Raw genomic sequence first — 14,744 nt, 5'->3', positions numbered from 1 at the left:
CTCCCACCTGTCACCAAGGTCAACACCTCTCCATCCAGACTTGGGAAGCCCCAGAAGGCCTGAATGGCTTCAGCAGTGCCCTGTGAGATAGTTCTCTGGACTGACTTCTATCTACAATTCAGGTCTGAGGGAGAGGTTCTAGAGAAGCCTTGCTTCACCCACACCAGTGTCACCCTCATGAGACAAAGAGTACTTCTTTACTTTACTGAGTGTTCAGGAAACTAATTTGGACTACGTGTAAATTCAAAACTCTCTTGAAACTGTTTATGCCTTAGGTGCAACCTACCTTCGAGGGGGATAAAGAATAATATGACTTGTAACTTTTGGAAGAGTTCTAAAATTCCCTCCTAGCTCTGATGTCCTGGAGCTTGAGAAATGAACGAATGCTCACCTTCCATCCCCCTTTCACAGGTAATGGCTTCATTCTGTTCTTGTCAGCTGCCCTATGTAATCCCTCCTCTGCTGTGGGTAGTTTCTAATCTGCACTGCACTCCCCCAGGAGTGTCCCATTCCATATCTGAGGATTTCTGACAGCAAAGCCCCAGAAGAGACATGATGATGACTTTAGAGGTCCGGGACTCCTCACCTACTAACAAGCCTAGAACCACATTTCTTAGCACCTTTGCTGGGTAGGCCTCCTCAGCCACCTGACATGTTTCCATCCCAGGTCTCCCTCCCACCTTGCGCCCATCTCTGGGGGTGGAGACTCACCAGCACTGTTGGCCTCTGACTCCAGCAGGTGAATGTCATTGCAGTCTGCCAGTGAGTGCTCCAGGCAGAGCTGCAGGAAGCGAGCCTGGGTGCGCGTGACTCGCTTCAGAAGTGACAGCAGGGCCACTGTCTGTTCACACTCATTCCAGCCCTTGAACCAGCCAGCAAGGATGCCCACCTGGTCTCGGAACATCATGGTGCCAGGCCTGGGGCCAGGGTGGGGGGACGGCGGTGGCGAGGGCCAGCGCCGTCACATGGTCTCGGCTCCAGGCTCCTGTTTCCTCTCCCCTGAGGGCCAGGGCTTGAGGACGTTCCCTGGCGTAGTGGCAATGGGTGATGAGGGGAAGAGGACACCTGCTCACATCAGGGGAGGTGTTGGTCCAGCCACGCCTCTCCAGGCTCCTGGAAAAGGAAGAAAGCGGGTCAGAGAGAAGGGGCTGGAACTGGTCTGGTGAGTGTGGGTTCAGAGGTTAAGGAGGCCTGTCTTCCCCTTTAGCTCAACTCTGCTGAGCTCCTGGGAGAAAGACAAAGCCAACACCAGATACTAAGCCAACTCTCCCTCCAACCTTTAGAGCCAGAGAAAAGTCTTGATTGGGACTCAGAGACTCAGACAAAGGAGAAGATGCTGCCCCTCACTTTTGGCTGTCACAGGGCCAAAGGAAGTGGATTTAAAGCGGAGAGTAAGTTGGTAAGATTTTCTAGATGGAAACAGGAGACAATGCACACTATGGCAAAAGATGTGAGTTAATGGAGACCTGGCCCCAGGTGACATGACTAAGCAGACATGTGATGCTGAGCACATGTCCTGACCTTGCTGATCTCTGGTCACCTCTTCTAGGGGGCTGGGCCGAGTCACTGCTTGCCTGCTAAAAAGATCCTACAGAGTCTGTGTATTATTTCAAATTAAGATGCACAAAGCTGGGATATGGGTGAGTGGTGACCCCAGTGGAGATCTCAGGTACATGGACAGCCATCTGATCAGCAACTGGGTGCCTAACGGTAGGAGGTCTTTTCAAAGATCTCTAACATGCTGGTGGGGCGGAGGGGATCTCATCCCCTCCAACCAAGCTCTCCCACTCTGATCTCTAAGACCCCATCTACCCTTGCTCTGAGGTGAATCTCTCCCAGTGTTCTTCCTCATTCCCTTAAGGATACTCCTGACTCAAGTCCTCTGGAGTGGGATGCCCCCTTGGCTCTCAGAGATGCGAGCTTGTCATCCATTTTCCTAAAAGCCAAGAGGATACTAACCTGAGAAGGGGATACATCAAATGTTAAAAACTCCAAAGCAAGGAAGTGTCCAAATTCCTTAGGCAGGAACCACACAGAAGCTGTGTCAACTGGGCAGACAACAGATCTATTCTTCAGTTGATTGCTTTCTGGACACTACTCTGAAGCCTTTCTTTAAGTGGCTCCTGATCCAGGTCTCCACTCACATTTCCCGTCTCTCCTGAAACCCGTGCCCTTGGCTCCATCTCCCTCTGGCCGCCAAGAGGACTGAGAACTCCATACAAAGATTCATTGAACCTGCTGGGCTAGGTCTTAGGGAGCTACTGCTGTCTCCCTGAATTTCAAGCTCCTGCTGAGGACAGCTGGGAGGCACACCTGGCAACGGCAGTGCCTCACCTCACAGACCCTCATGGGCCACCTGAACAGAGCAAACTGGCCTGGCTGTCGATCCTTTTGGATACAAGAAACAAGAGAAAATGTGGGGGGAAATGAAACCTTATTCCCAATTAAACAACCCTCCCAGAAATCTTTCTAAACGACCTATCAGGAGCTTCCCCAGTGGCTCAGTGGTAAAGAATCTGCCTGTCAATGCAGGTGACACAGGTTTGATCCCTGGTCCAGGAAAATCCCATAAACCACAGAGCAACTAAGCCTGGATGCCATAACTACTGAGTTTGTGCTCTAGAGCCCATGAGCTGCAACTACTGAGCCTACGTGCCAAAACTACTGAAGCCCTCGGGCCCTAAAGCTTGCACTCTGCAAGAGAAGCCACTGCAATGAGAAGCCCAAGCACCGCAACTAGAGAGTAGTCCTTGCTCCCTGCAACTAGAGAAGAGCCTGAGCAGCAACGTATATCCAGCACAGCCAAAAATAAAAATAAATACATAAAAAAAAAAAAAAACCCAATGACAAATCAAATATTGCCTCCCTGGCTTAAAATCCTCCAATGACTTTTCACTGCATTTAAATAAAATGCGTAGAGGGCTCCCTGTAAGACTCTGGTGGCCGCTCCAACCTCACTGTGTACCGAGTTCTTGTTCACTTGGACTTATGCACAGCTTCCCCCAACCTATCTATGGCTTGCTTTTATTTGTCACTCAGGTCTCAGCTCAGTGTCACTTCCTCAGAGAGATCTTCCCTGATCATCCAAATCTAAGAAATTTCTGTCACTCTACTGAATTTATTCTATATAGTTTGGCACCCTCAGATATCTTATTTGTTTGTTGTTTCTCTCTTCCCAACAATTGCAAGCTACACAGCTGCCCAGGGCCCAGAATAGTGACTAGCACTTAGAAGGTGTTCAACACATACTTAATGAATGAATGGATGAATGAAGGTGAGCATGGGAGCCACACTTGGGACTTCTACAGCCCTTGGGGCAAAGACGACAGAAGGAATGATCAAAAGGACGGTAAAGTGATTTGGAAACCTTGCCCTAAGAGAAAAATTTGAAGGCACTGGGGAAATTTCCCCTGAAGAGAAGACTCAGGAGGAATGGCATAACTGACTTGAAATACCTGAAGGGGTAGCGCACAGAAGAATTAGAGTTGTTTATTTACTTCAGAGGAGAATCAGGGTAGATGGCTCTAAGTGAGAGGCAACCTGAGACAAGAGAAATGTTGAAAGTCAAGAAAATTCAGTTCTAGTCTTGCCCCAGCCACTGTGTCACTTTAATCTTTGAGCTAGTCTGTTTCCCTTCTCTAGGAGGTGTGAGATAAGGAGCTAGACTGGTCAGACATGACAAGTGGGTTTTACCTCACAGGCTAACTCCAATCAATTGGTAGTGGCTGCCTGGAACACTGTGGTGAGAAGGATCCTAAAAAAATGAAGCAATAGGAATATCCATCAGTGGAGAACGATTAATAAATTGGAGAATACCTCATACAAGGGGATATTATGTAGTAATTAAAAATGTGCTTGGTTCTGACAGCTGAATACAAACAATGTGCTTCTAACTATGTGTAGTGTTTGATCTTTAACTACAACGTAGAGTGTTACAATTAGTCCATAAGTACATAGTAATGTGTTCAGTCATTTTTGTAAAGTGAAAAAAAAAAAGCTGTACATAAACTCCTTATATATATTATATATGAATGCCTATGCACCTATGTATATAGAGAAATGTGTAGAATGATACACCCTGTGCCATTCACATTGGTTACCTTGGGGAGAGGGAGGAATTAGTTATACTCTTTTCATATAACTTTGTGCTATTTCACTAGTTCCACATGAACACAAATTACTTTTGTAATTTTTAAAGATAAATTTAATTTTAAAGAAATCTAAGGCAGCATTCTACTTTCTGGCTCAGTGAGAGAGTGCTGTGATTGATTATCAATGTTTCCCCTGGATACTGGACAGATGAGTGGTAGTTCATGTGCCTGAAAAAGTCAGTTTCCCTTCCCGGCTCCAGTATTTTGTGGCTTTCAGTCCTAAGGAGACAGCAGCTGCCTCAACATAAGGAAGAATTTTAAAATAATGTATCTGTCCAAGAATGGAACTGGCTGCCATGTGAGGAGGTAATAAGCTCCCTGGCTGCTGGAAGTGGTCAAGCAGAGGCTGGATGAACATCCCTTGGGAGTGGGAGGGATTCCTTCACTGGGTGGCAACGCATAAGACAGAAGGACATGTTACTATTTCAGAGGGAACATTTGTGATGGGATGTTTGCTATGCTAACAGTGTTTACGGCAAAAAGATGACCAAATCCACAAACAGACCTAAGTTGTGAACTCTTGCCTATAACCATTTTTACTGGGGGGCTACTTTTCCTAAGCAACAGCACTGTGCCCTTGAAATAAAACTACTGACTGAACATTAATCCAGCTTCTTCCCCAAGCCAAATGCTAGAAGCAAAGCCTTGGGACACAGCAGGATCTCAAACATGATGCTTAGAAGGCCAGATTTTGAATGGAGCAGACCGGTGAGTGCAATGGTGAGCTGAAAAGCACACACATTGTCTAAAGGGAGAATTTACTATTGAGCTCTAATCAACTGCTGCCATGTAGGAATTTGGGTCCAATATTGTTATATTTTTTTTTTTTAAAGAGGAGCCAGAAATCTAGATTTTTAAATTAAAATCCCCCTATTTTTAAATGTTGGAAATGAATTCATATTAAAACAGCAACAATGAACCCTATATAGAAGAAACAAAGCCTGTGGCTTAGGCCAGATAGACAGAAACTGTGAAAAGATCAAAAGTCTGATATATATCCCTCTCAAGGGCCTCTCTGGTGGCTCAGACAGCAAAGAACCTGCCTGCGGTGTGGGAGACTGGGGTTCGATCTCTGGGTCTGGAAGATCCCTGGAGAAGGGAATGGTAACCCAGTCTAGTATTCTTGCTTGGGAAATCTCATGGACAGAGGAGCCTGGTGGGCTATAATCCATGGGGTTGCAAAGAGTTGGACACCACTGAGCAGCTAACACTTAGCAAGGGCTTAGAGAAGGTCCTACATCTTCAAGCCATTCCACTGCTCAGGAAACGTGATGAGGAGAGAGGACCAAGTTAGTGTCCAAGGAAGGCTTGGAGACTCTGCATGAAACCCTGGGGCTTTAGGAAACCAACGGTCACTATCAGGGGAGGGAAAAATAAGGAGTTTGGGATTAGCAGCAGATACAATCTACTATATATAAAACAGATAAAACAACAAGGTCCTACTGCATAGCACAGGGAACTATATTCGATATCTTGTAATAAACAATAATGGAAAAGAATATGAAAAAGACTACTCATACATAGCTGATTCACTTTGCTGTACATGAGAAACTAACACAACACTGCAAATCAACTATACTTCAATAAAAATAAATGCATAATTAAAAATAACCCCTAAAGGAAGTGTTCCTATGTTTTAGACAGAAGAATGCTGGGTGTTTGGTCTGGATGGTGACTGCAGACGAGGACTGGATGGCTTTCTTCCACCAAAGGGCCAAAGACCTCCAGCTTCTCTCCTGGGTGCTTGGCAACAGTGAGAAAGGATGACTTGGCTTGGTGAGATTAGCCAGGGCAAAAGCATCAGCACTGACTATTTGAAGGCATCTTACTGTGGTAGCAAATTACTATGATGGATTCAGTGGATTTGCCTGCCAAACATCCACACCCATCTTCTGGTACCAGGCCCCTAAATTCCCTTTGAAGAATTAACTGTCCTTCTTGGATCCAAGAGTAGACATAAAGTAAAACTTGGCCACGGAAAGCCCTCCCTGGACTTTGTTGTAAATACTAGGGAAAATAAGTTCTTGGTTAGGGCTGCTCAGATTATACACTATTTCCTGATATTCCTGGTTGCCACTGCTGCTACCTCACAGTGAGGGCCCATCTCAGAATGAAGCCAATACAGATGAAAGCAAAGTCAAAAGTGGAGAGAAAAGAGAGACTTGTTCATATCATCATCAGACCTGTCTCTAGCTAGTTGGAAGCCTCTCACCCCACTTCCTCATCCCAGACTTTTCAGTTACATGAACCAACAAATTCCTTTTGGGCCGAGGCCAGTCTGATTTGGGTTCAACTTTAAGCCTTGACTGTTCCCATACAGGAGAATTCACCACTGCTCTGGTCTCTTTATCCTTAGGTGACAAAAAATGACTCCCTGTCTTTGAGAAAAGACACTAGAGGGAACCCTTCTGGTTAAGTCCTTCAAATAATCCAACAATATGGCTACCATACTTGGTCTCTAAGAGACCAAGGAACCTTCTTGAGAAGCATCTTCCAACCCTGGAAGGTGGGAAAGAGAGTCAAAAACTGGCTAAGATGTTCCAGGAAAAACTAGTCATTGGCTCTTTCTCCAAACAGTGAAAAGCAGCCCACATACAGGAAGCTCCTCTGGAGGTCAGCTATCCTCTCTCAGAAGTAGCACTGCAGAGTCAGTCAAACCTGGCTGAACCAGAGCTCTCCTACTGACACTAACTTGCCATGCTGATCTTCCACAAGTAACTCAGTTTCTTCCTCAGTGAAGCTTAAGAATGAAATGAAACAATGTACATAAGATGCTTAGAATGATGTTTCACATGTCTTCACATATCACATATTGTATTATGTGCCAGGCCTTATGCTAGTAGCTTTCCACTGATGAGCTTGTATGATCTCAAAAACTATAAACACATATATACATATCCTTATTTTACAGATGAAGACACGGGCACACAGAGAAGGTTAAGTCACCTATCCAAGATTACACAGCTAAGCTGAGATTTTTAAGGCCAAGCACTCTGGTTTTAGAGTTCTTGCTTGTTTCTGTGTATAATGCTACAGCCTCCTGTATGTTCCCTTCTACTGCCTAGAAAGTTCAACCAAACTGTACACACTTTAATGGCAACATCTCTGGACAAATGAGGGGTCCTATTAGCCTTCCCACCTATCCCTAGCCCTCGTAGAACATCCATGTAGCCCCTGGAGGAACTTGTTCATTTCATGATTACGATAATAGGGTAGTTACCTATGGTTAATTCACTATCTCAATTTGAGAAGAATAGGAGAATGTGAGAAGCCAAGGGAGCCCAACTTCTGTCTTATGAAAACTAACAATTATTTTCAGAAACTCCTAAAACATGTGTACAAAACATATATATTATTGCCTCAACCAAGACTGTGGCTTTTGTATGAATGGTCCTGGAGAAGGGAAAGAGAGGAGGGGAAAAGCCAGGAAGGACCTCCTGGAAGATAACACAGCCTGGGGAGCTATGGGAAATTAGCATAATTTGGAGTAAGTGATTTTACCTTGTGCTTGTTTTCTCATCTGTAACATGGGTTTAATAAGAGCACTTACTCTCAGAGTCGTGAGGCATAAATACCCGCACAGAGATGTTAGCTAGTATTATCATCCTGGATTCCTCGCTCTAATCCCACCATCAACTCCTGTTTGCTCAACACCAAACAGGTATCCGTATCTCCATTTTTACTACTACCACCATATTCAAGTCATCATCCTTTCTCATCTAGATGAATGTATTGCCTCCTGTTCCATTCTTGCCCATTTTCCTTGCAGAAACCAAATTTTCTTTAAAAACAAACAGATCATGTTACTTTCTTGCTTTAGAAATCCTGTAAGAGCTTCCAAATGCTTGTAAGTGAAAATGTAAACTCCTTTTTATGGCCCACAAGACCCCAGATAATCTGGCCTCTGTGAACCACTCCAAGCCTCTACCCCTTCTGCCTCACTTATGCTCCAGCCACACTGATCTCCTTACACATCTCAGGGGTTTTGTGCTGGCTGACTCCTCTACCTGAAATGTCCTTCCCCAGGTCATCACATGGCTGGTTCCTTTTCATCAGTCAGATCTGGGTTCATGTGTGCCCCAGTCTTCCTCATCTCCCCAGTAGGAAGGAATCTTTGGTCTGATATCATTGTCAAAAAGTGTTTCTTCTAAGGCTATAGCTCTTCCGGAAACACTTAGACTGGAAGATCCATGAGGGAAAGGAAGACTGTGGCTGTATTATTCATTGTTATATATTCAATTTCTAGCACAGTGCCTGGGACATAACAGACTGTTAATAAATATCTGTGAAAAATTTCCCCACCTTGCAGGAGTCTTTTCTTGACATGCAACAATGGTTAAATTAGAATGCCCAAATCTCAGATCCTCTCACAACTGGTGCCTTCTTATCTTTCAGGTTATCAGGCTCAATTGTCACTTCCTCAAAAAGGCCAATTCTGACCACCCTGTGTACAGTGGACAATCCCCTAACCCATTCAATTTAATTCCTTCATAGCACACACCTATCTGACTTATTCATATATCCTCCCTCCATCAGAATATAAGATCCAAGAGCTCTAAGACCTTGACTATTTCATTCACTGCTGTATCTCCAGTACCTAAAAAGTGCCTTCATAAACTGTTTGACTGCTGGAGACATTTGAGATGTGCATACTCTATATAATAATGTTGTTCTGTTGCCCTCAAGCAGACTCTATTCAACAAATTTACCCTAAAACAAACAAAACAAAACTTACTCACAGTAACCTATTTAACCCTCTTCTAAAGCTCTGAGTACTGGAAACCCAAAGTTGAGGTAGGGAACTGAACACCAGTACTCCTGGATTCTACTACCTCAAGACTATAACCAAACCAAGTCAGTCATCTCATTCCTGTTTCTCCCAAGTGAAAATTGTTCAGTCATGTCTGACTCTTTGCGACCCCATGGACTATACAGTCCATGGAATTCTCCAGGCCAGAATACTGGAGTGGGAGGCCATTCCCTTCTCCAGGGGATCTTCTCAACCTAGGGATCAAACCCAGGTCTCCCGCATTGCTGCTGCTGATGCTAAGTCGTTTCAGTCGTGTCCTCCTGCATTGCAGGTGGACTCTTTTATCAGCTGAGTTACCAGGGAAGCTCTGTTTCTACCAGTGAGATCCCAAAGTCAAGTCTGGTGGGGTCAGACTAGCCAAAAACAATCTCTGGATCCAAACAATCATAGAGAAGAGAATGACTGGGGCTGGGGAACAGTGAGGAGGGGACTATCATCAACACTCAAAGGTCAAAGGATGGAATCACAGTTCTATCTGGTTCAGCAAGAGAATCTCTAAGAGCACCGCTCACCTAAAACATGTCTCTGAGGATCTTCTGCCACTGTCTCACACTTAGCTCAGAGAAGAAACTGTTTTCAAACTGGAGCTCTCAGCAAAGAGTTCTCTTTCCACTGAGACTGCTAAGGAGGCAGAGTTCAAGTCTGGGGTTGCTAAGGGCCATTTTGTTGTCACAAAGCAGAAACCAGCCGAGGATGAAGTTAAGTCAGTGGAGAAATGGGGCGATTACTAGGAAGACTGTTTGAACTTCTGGATGCAGCTAGGTCTATCTAGGAACCATCCTAGTTCTGGCCTTTTCAGTAACACGAGGCAATTAATTCTTTTTTTTTAATTAAGCCAACTTGAGCTAAGGTAATGGCACTTACATCTTTAGAGTCTTGGCTGCTGCAAGCTTTTTTTTTTTTTCCTGAAACTGAGCACTTTCATATACAGGGCATTGTTCCAAGTGTGTGTTTGTGTGTCAGTCACTCAGTTGTGTCCGACTCTTTGTGATACCACGGACTGTAGGCTGCCAAGCTCCTCTGTCCATGGAATTCTCCAGGTAAGAATACTGGAGTGGGCTGCCATTTCCTCCTCCAGGGGATCTTCCCAACCCAGGGATCAACCCTGGTCTCCTGCATTGTGGACAGATTCTTTTCTATCTGAGCCACCAGGGAAGCCCTTGTTCTAAGTACTATATACATATTAACTATTTAAGCCTTATAACAATTCTATAAAGTAAGGTATTGTTATTACCTTCATTTTTTAACTCTGGAAACTAAGGACTAGAGAAATTCAGTAATTTGTTGTAGGTCACAAAACGGGTAAGCAATGAGTGGGATGCAAATCCTGTCTACCTGAAGAGAAAATCCAACTCTGACTTCAGACACTATCATCCTCGGATGGACAGAGCCAGAAACCTATTTGAGCCACTTGTCCTCAATTTCATCCTTTGTAAAATGAGGATAATCATACTTTAGCTACCTCACAGAGTTCCTGTGAATATGAGATGAGACAATACACGTGCAGCACTTAAACAGTGACTGGTAGATAATAATTACTCAATAAACAATGATCATTATTACTGTTTGGGTCACTAAACTGCACCTGGCAAATACAGTGCAGATAGAGGAGATCTGTTTTCTTTCATCTGTGTCCTTCAGGTGAAGAGAATAGATGCCATGGGTTAGAGTCTTTCTTGCTTTTGATCAACTGCATAAGCTGCTTCCTCTGCCTGGAAGGCCAATCATCCTTGTCCCAACTCTTGTGGAACAGCACCCAGTCTTACCACCTCTTCTATGAAGTCTTTACAGATAGAGGGTTCCTTTTCTCACTGCCAAATTCCCACAGTATATAGTTTTTACCTCACATTCTGTCCCATGTACCTGACCAACCTCTCTACTGGGCTGTGAGCTCCCTGAAGGCAGACCCCAGTGTTACCCTTGTAATCTGTTTACTCTTCTCGAACTCAGCTGCCGGTTAGCCAATGATTCCCTACAACTTACAGAGGGAAGAGCCCACTTTGTAGAATTCAGAGAAGGACAAGTTACATCCCAGTACTTTCCAAACTCCCTATCTGGTCAGCGTGAGTGGAAAAGTACATGAAAAACTACAAGGGAGAAGATGAGTGGCACTCTACGAAGTACAATGGAAGGCCCTGGGTAGTAAGAGAATGAAGACTGGAAGGTGCCTTAAGGGAAGGGTGTTTATGTGGAGGACAGATGAGGAACAGGTAAGAAGAGATGGACATGTGTGTTCAAGGAGGGAGCAACCTGAACCAGAAACACTGAAGGATGTGGGATGGTATGGAGCAGTAGAGAGGAAGCCAGAAGGAGAAAATGCTGAGGAAGATCTGAAAGGGAACCATTCAAAGGCAGAATCTGAAGTAATTGCTCAGAGGGTGGGTAACCTTGTGGACAAGCCAGAAACCTTTCAAGGAAAGTAAGGAATCTTCTGGAAGGTAAGGATTTCACAAATGGGGCTCCCAGGAAAATGGGGGTGAGCAGAAGGGCACAGAGGCATACTCTGAGGCATCTTTCAAGGGGCCTTTATGTGGGGAAAGGGAAATCCTCTTAGAGGGCAGTGGTTCTCAAACTTGAGCATGCATCAGAATCACCAGGAAGGTTCCTAAAAACAGATAGCTACTGCCAGGCTTTCTGATTCAGTAGGTCTGGGTTGGGACTCAAGAATTTGCATTTTAACAAGTTATCAGGTGATGTTTGTGCTGCTGGTCCAGGGTCAACACTTTGACTACTATATGGGGAGGGATTCTTTTGTGAGGAAGCTCTCAATGTGGAAAAGGAAGGAGAAAACTTCTGAGAGGAAAATTGAGGGAGTCCTCAAGAAAAGTCTAAGGAAGGGTCTGTCTATCTCTGAAGGGAAGATCTGAAGGGAGGAGGGGTCTATGAAGATAGAGCCAAAGAAAAATGTCCTGAGAGAAAGAGCTCTGAGGGCTGAAACTTCAAGGGGTGAGGGTATCTCTTGAGGATCTTTTAATAAAAGGGGACACAGAGGCTCCTGATAGGGGAAGTCTGTAGGATGCTGGGGGCCTATGGTGGGATAATGGGGGAAAGAAGCTCAGATCTGAGAAGGATCTCTAAGTTGATTTCACAGGAAAGAGAATGGAGGAGATGAAAGGGTATAAATGGAGGTTCTAAAAGGGATATGTAATAAGGCCTTGAATAAGGTTTCTTGGAGATGTCAGAGGGAGAATCAGAGAGTGTGTTCTGAGGAAGTCTCACAAAGTGGTAGAGTTGTTGATGCACAGCAATTTTGGAAAAAATTCTCTAAAAGGAGTCTGTGGATGTGTGGTCTTCTGTGAGAGATCTTAGATTTACTGGAGCAGGATGACAGAGGTCTTTTTAGGAACAATTCTCAAAGAGCTCAGATGAGAAATCTCAGTAAAGCTTTCAATAAGGTATATGGGGAAGGTGGTTCTTCTGAGAGGGAACGTGGCAATGTCATAGTAAAGGGTTTTTCAGAAAGAATTCTGGGACTTTCTAAGAAAATGAGCTCAGAGTTATTTTGAGGGAAGACTGCATTGGCGTTGGGTGTCTTTCACAGAGGGTTCTAGAGGATTTGAGGGAAGCTGTAAGGGTGAGTTCAGGGAGGGAATTATCTAGGAAAAGTCTCATAGTAAGTAAGTAGTAGTAGTGGTGGTGTTAGTCACTTAGTCGAGTCTGACTCAATGGACTGTAGCACCCCAGTAGCACCCCAGGCTCCTCTGTCCATGGAATTCTCCAGACAATAATACTGGATTGGGTTGCCATTTCCTTCTCCACTCTCAGTAAGGCAGGAGGTCTGTAAGTAGTGATTCAAGGGTTACTGGAAGTGTCTCTAGGAGAGGTTTTAAGTGCATATCTCAGAGGGCTCGTGGGGGTTCCGGGGGTCTCTGAGAAGGTATGAGGAGGTCTTAAAAAACTGCATCTCAGAGGGGTTGAGAAGAAAGGGTCTTAGGGTTTACAAGGGTTGTGAGGAGGAAAGTTCATCAGAAAGCGGGTCTATAAGGAGGGACCTTGAAAGGAGGATTCTAAGGGGGATTGAAGAAAATATCAGAGAGAAACTATGGGAAACCTTTTGGAATCCTAGGAAGCAATTTTTGAAACATTTTGTGTAGGTTAATGGGAAAGATTTTGGATACATAAAAAAGGTTTTGGAAGAGGCTCGTGGAATGTGGAAAAAGTTCTCTGTAGATTCAGGGGATCTTTGGAGATTTTTGGCATAAGTGAGGAGGGTCTCATGGGAAGATTTTTGGGGTATGTGAGGGTGCTCTATAGAGCATTTAGGGTGGGGAGATTTGAGGAACATGAAGAGATCTTTGGGAGAGATTTTTGGGACCTGTGGAAGGGTCCAAAGAGATGACTTTTGGGATGTGTATATGGAGAGGGAGTGTATATGGGAGATGAATTGGGGGAGAGGTGGGGCTCCAGGTGAGTTTTGAGGATCCGAGCCATTTCAGAGAGTCTCTTTGGAAGATTTTCCAGGGTACATCAGGAGCATTCCAGGGGAAGGGGCTCTGAGATTTGGGGGCCATAAATGGAAAATCTCCAAGGCGATTGCTGGTATGGGGACAGATGGGAGGGAAAATTCTTGGGATGTGTGAGAAGGAAGTCTGGGCGATATTGTTGGGATGTAAGAAGTAGGTCGCCGGGGGAGATTTCTGGAATGCATGGGGTCTGGAGGGGATTTCGGGGAGTCTCTGATCTGAAGATTTTTAGGGCTTATGAGGGAGGCTCCTGGAGAAGATATCTGACACATATTGTTGGAATACGAGGAGTGGCCCGGGGGGAATATTTCTAGACTGAGGAGGAGGACGGGGAATCTAGGGCCAGAGCAGGGTTCTCTGAGGAAGATTTTTGAGGCGTAGGACAGGGTCTGGAGCAGACGTGGAAATATCAGGGATGGTCTCTCGACAAGCCTTGCGCACGGCGGGAGGGGACGGAGGGCTTCGAGTGGATTCGGGGGGGTCTGTGGGCGTGCCCTCTAGGGAGCTGTCTGAGGTAGACCTGGGCGGGGGGATCACGAGATGGGCCGCTGGCTGGGCTCCCGGGCCACCCCGAGGGGCGAGGAATTCGGGGAGAAGCTTGAGAAGCGGCCTGTGAAGGCGACTCCGGATACGAGTGTGAGAGATTCTCTCGAGGGTCGGGACCCCTGAGGCCCGCGCTCCGCGCCCGCCGCCGCCCGGGGTCCCTGAGGGGGCGGGGCCGCCCGCGCGGCCTGGGGCGCCCTGAGGTGAGCCCCGAGAGCCCCGACCCGCCGCCGCCCCGCGCCCGCCTGGCTCTGCTCGCCACTCACCGCCTCGGCTGCCGCCGCCACCGCCCGGGCCTCCTCAGGCCACCGCCACCACCGTCGCCCCCTCTCCGGCCCGCGAGCTCCCCTCCCTCCTCCCGCACCGACCACCACCGCCGCCACCGCCGCCGTCGCGCTGCGTCACCGCGCCGTGCGTCACCGCCCCTGGCCCCTCCCCGACGGGACCGCCGCGCGCCAGCATTAGTTGACGCCGCGGTGACGAACCGCGCGCTCGCCAACGGGCGGCGAGGGCAGTCCGAAGGGCGGGAGGTGTGCGCGGAGAAAGGCTGGGTCCCGGCGAAGAGGGGGGCCGCGGGGGTTGAACAAGGCCCACGAGGCCCACCTCCCGCCCCGTCGGATTGGTCGGCTGCTCAGCTGACGGGCAGTCAGCCCTGCGGGGTAGGGGGGGAAGAGGCGGGGCGCGCGGGGCGTTGCCATGGGCAACGGGCCCGGCGGCGCCCGGGATTGGGCCTCCCGGCCCGCAGGGGGCAGTCTCGCGCTTGTCTACCTCAGCTTT

At 46.7% G+C, this 14,744-nt stretch overlaps 1 protein-coding gene across 2 annotated transcripts in view; it reads right to left on the bottom strand.

Moving 5' to 3' along the window:
- SAMD4B (sterile alpha motif domain containing 4B) overlaps positions 1-14,402 on the bottom strand; it is a 34,848-nt gene extending 20,446 nt beyond the window's left edge. The window contains exons 1-3 of one of the 2 annotated variants that reach the window (XM_018062388.1): positions 14,234-14,402; positions 3,694-3,754; positions 712-1,113 (exon numbers count right to left, since the gene is read on the bottom strand). In XM_018062388.1, coding sequence (XP_017917877.1) covers positions 712-907 — 196 coding nt within the window. In that variant the 5' untranslated portion in view covers positions 908-1,113; positions 3,694-3,754; positions 14,234-14,402. The remainder of the gene's footprint in view (positions 1-711; positions 1,114-3,693; positions 3,755-14,233) is intronic. The other variant, XM_018062387.1, reaches the window with a different exon arrangement.

Source organism: Capra hircus, chromosome 18, assembly GCF_001704415.2.
Source record: "Capra hircus breed San Clemente chromosome 18, ASM170441v1, whole genome shotgun sequence".
NCBI classification, from domain to species: domain Eukaryota; kingdom Metazoa; phylum Chordata; class Mammalia; order Artiodactyla; family Bovidae; genus Capra; species Capra hircus.
The sequence above is the reverse complement of the archived record's forward strand: the minus strand, read 5'-3'. Positions and strand labels throughout refer to the sequence as shown.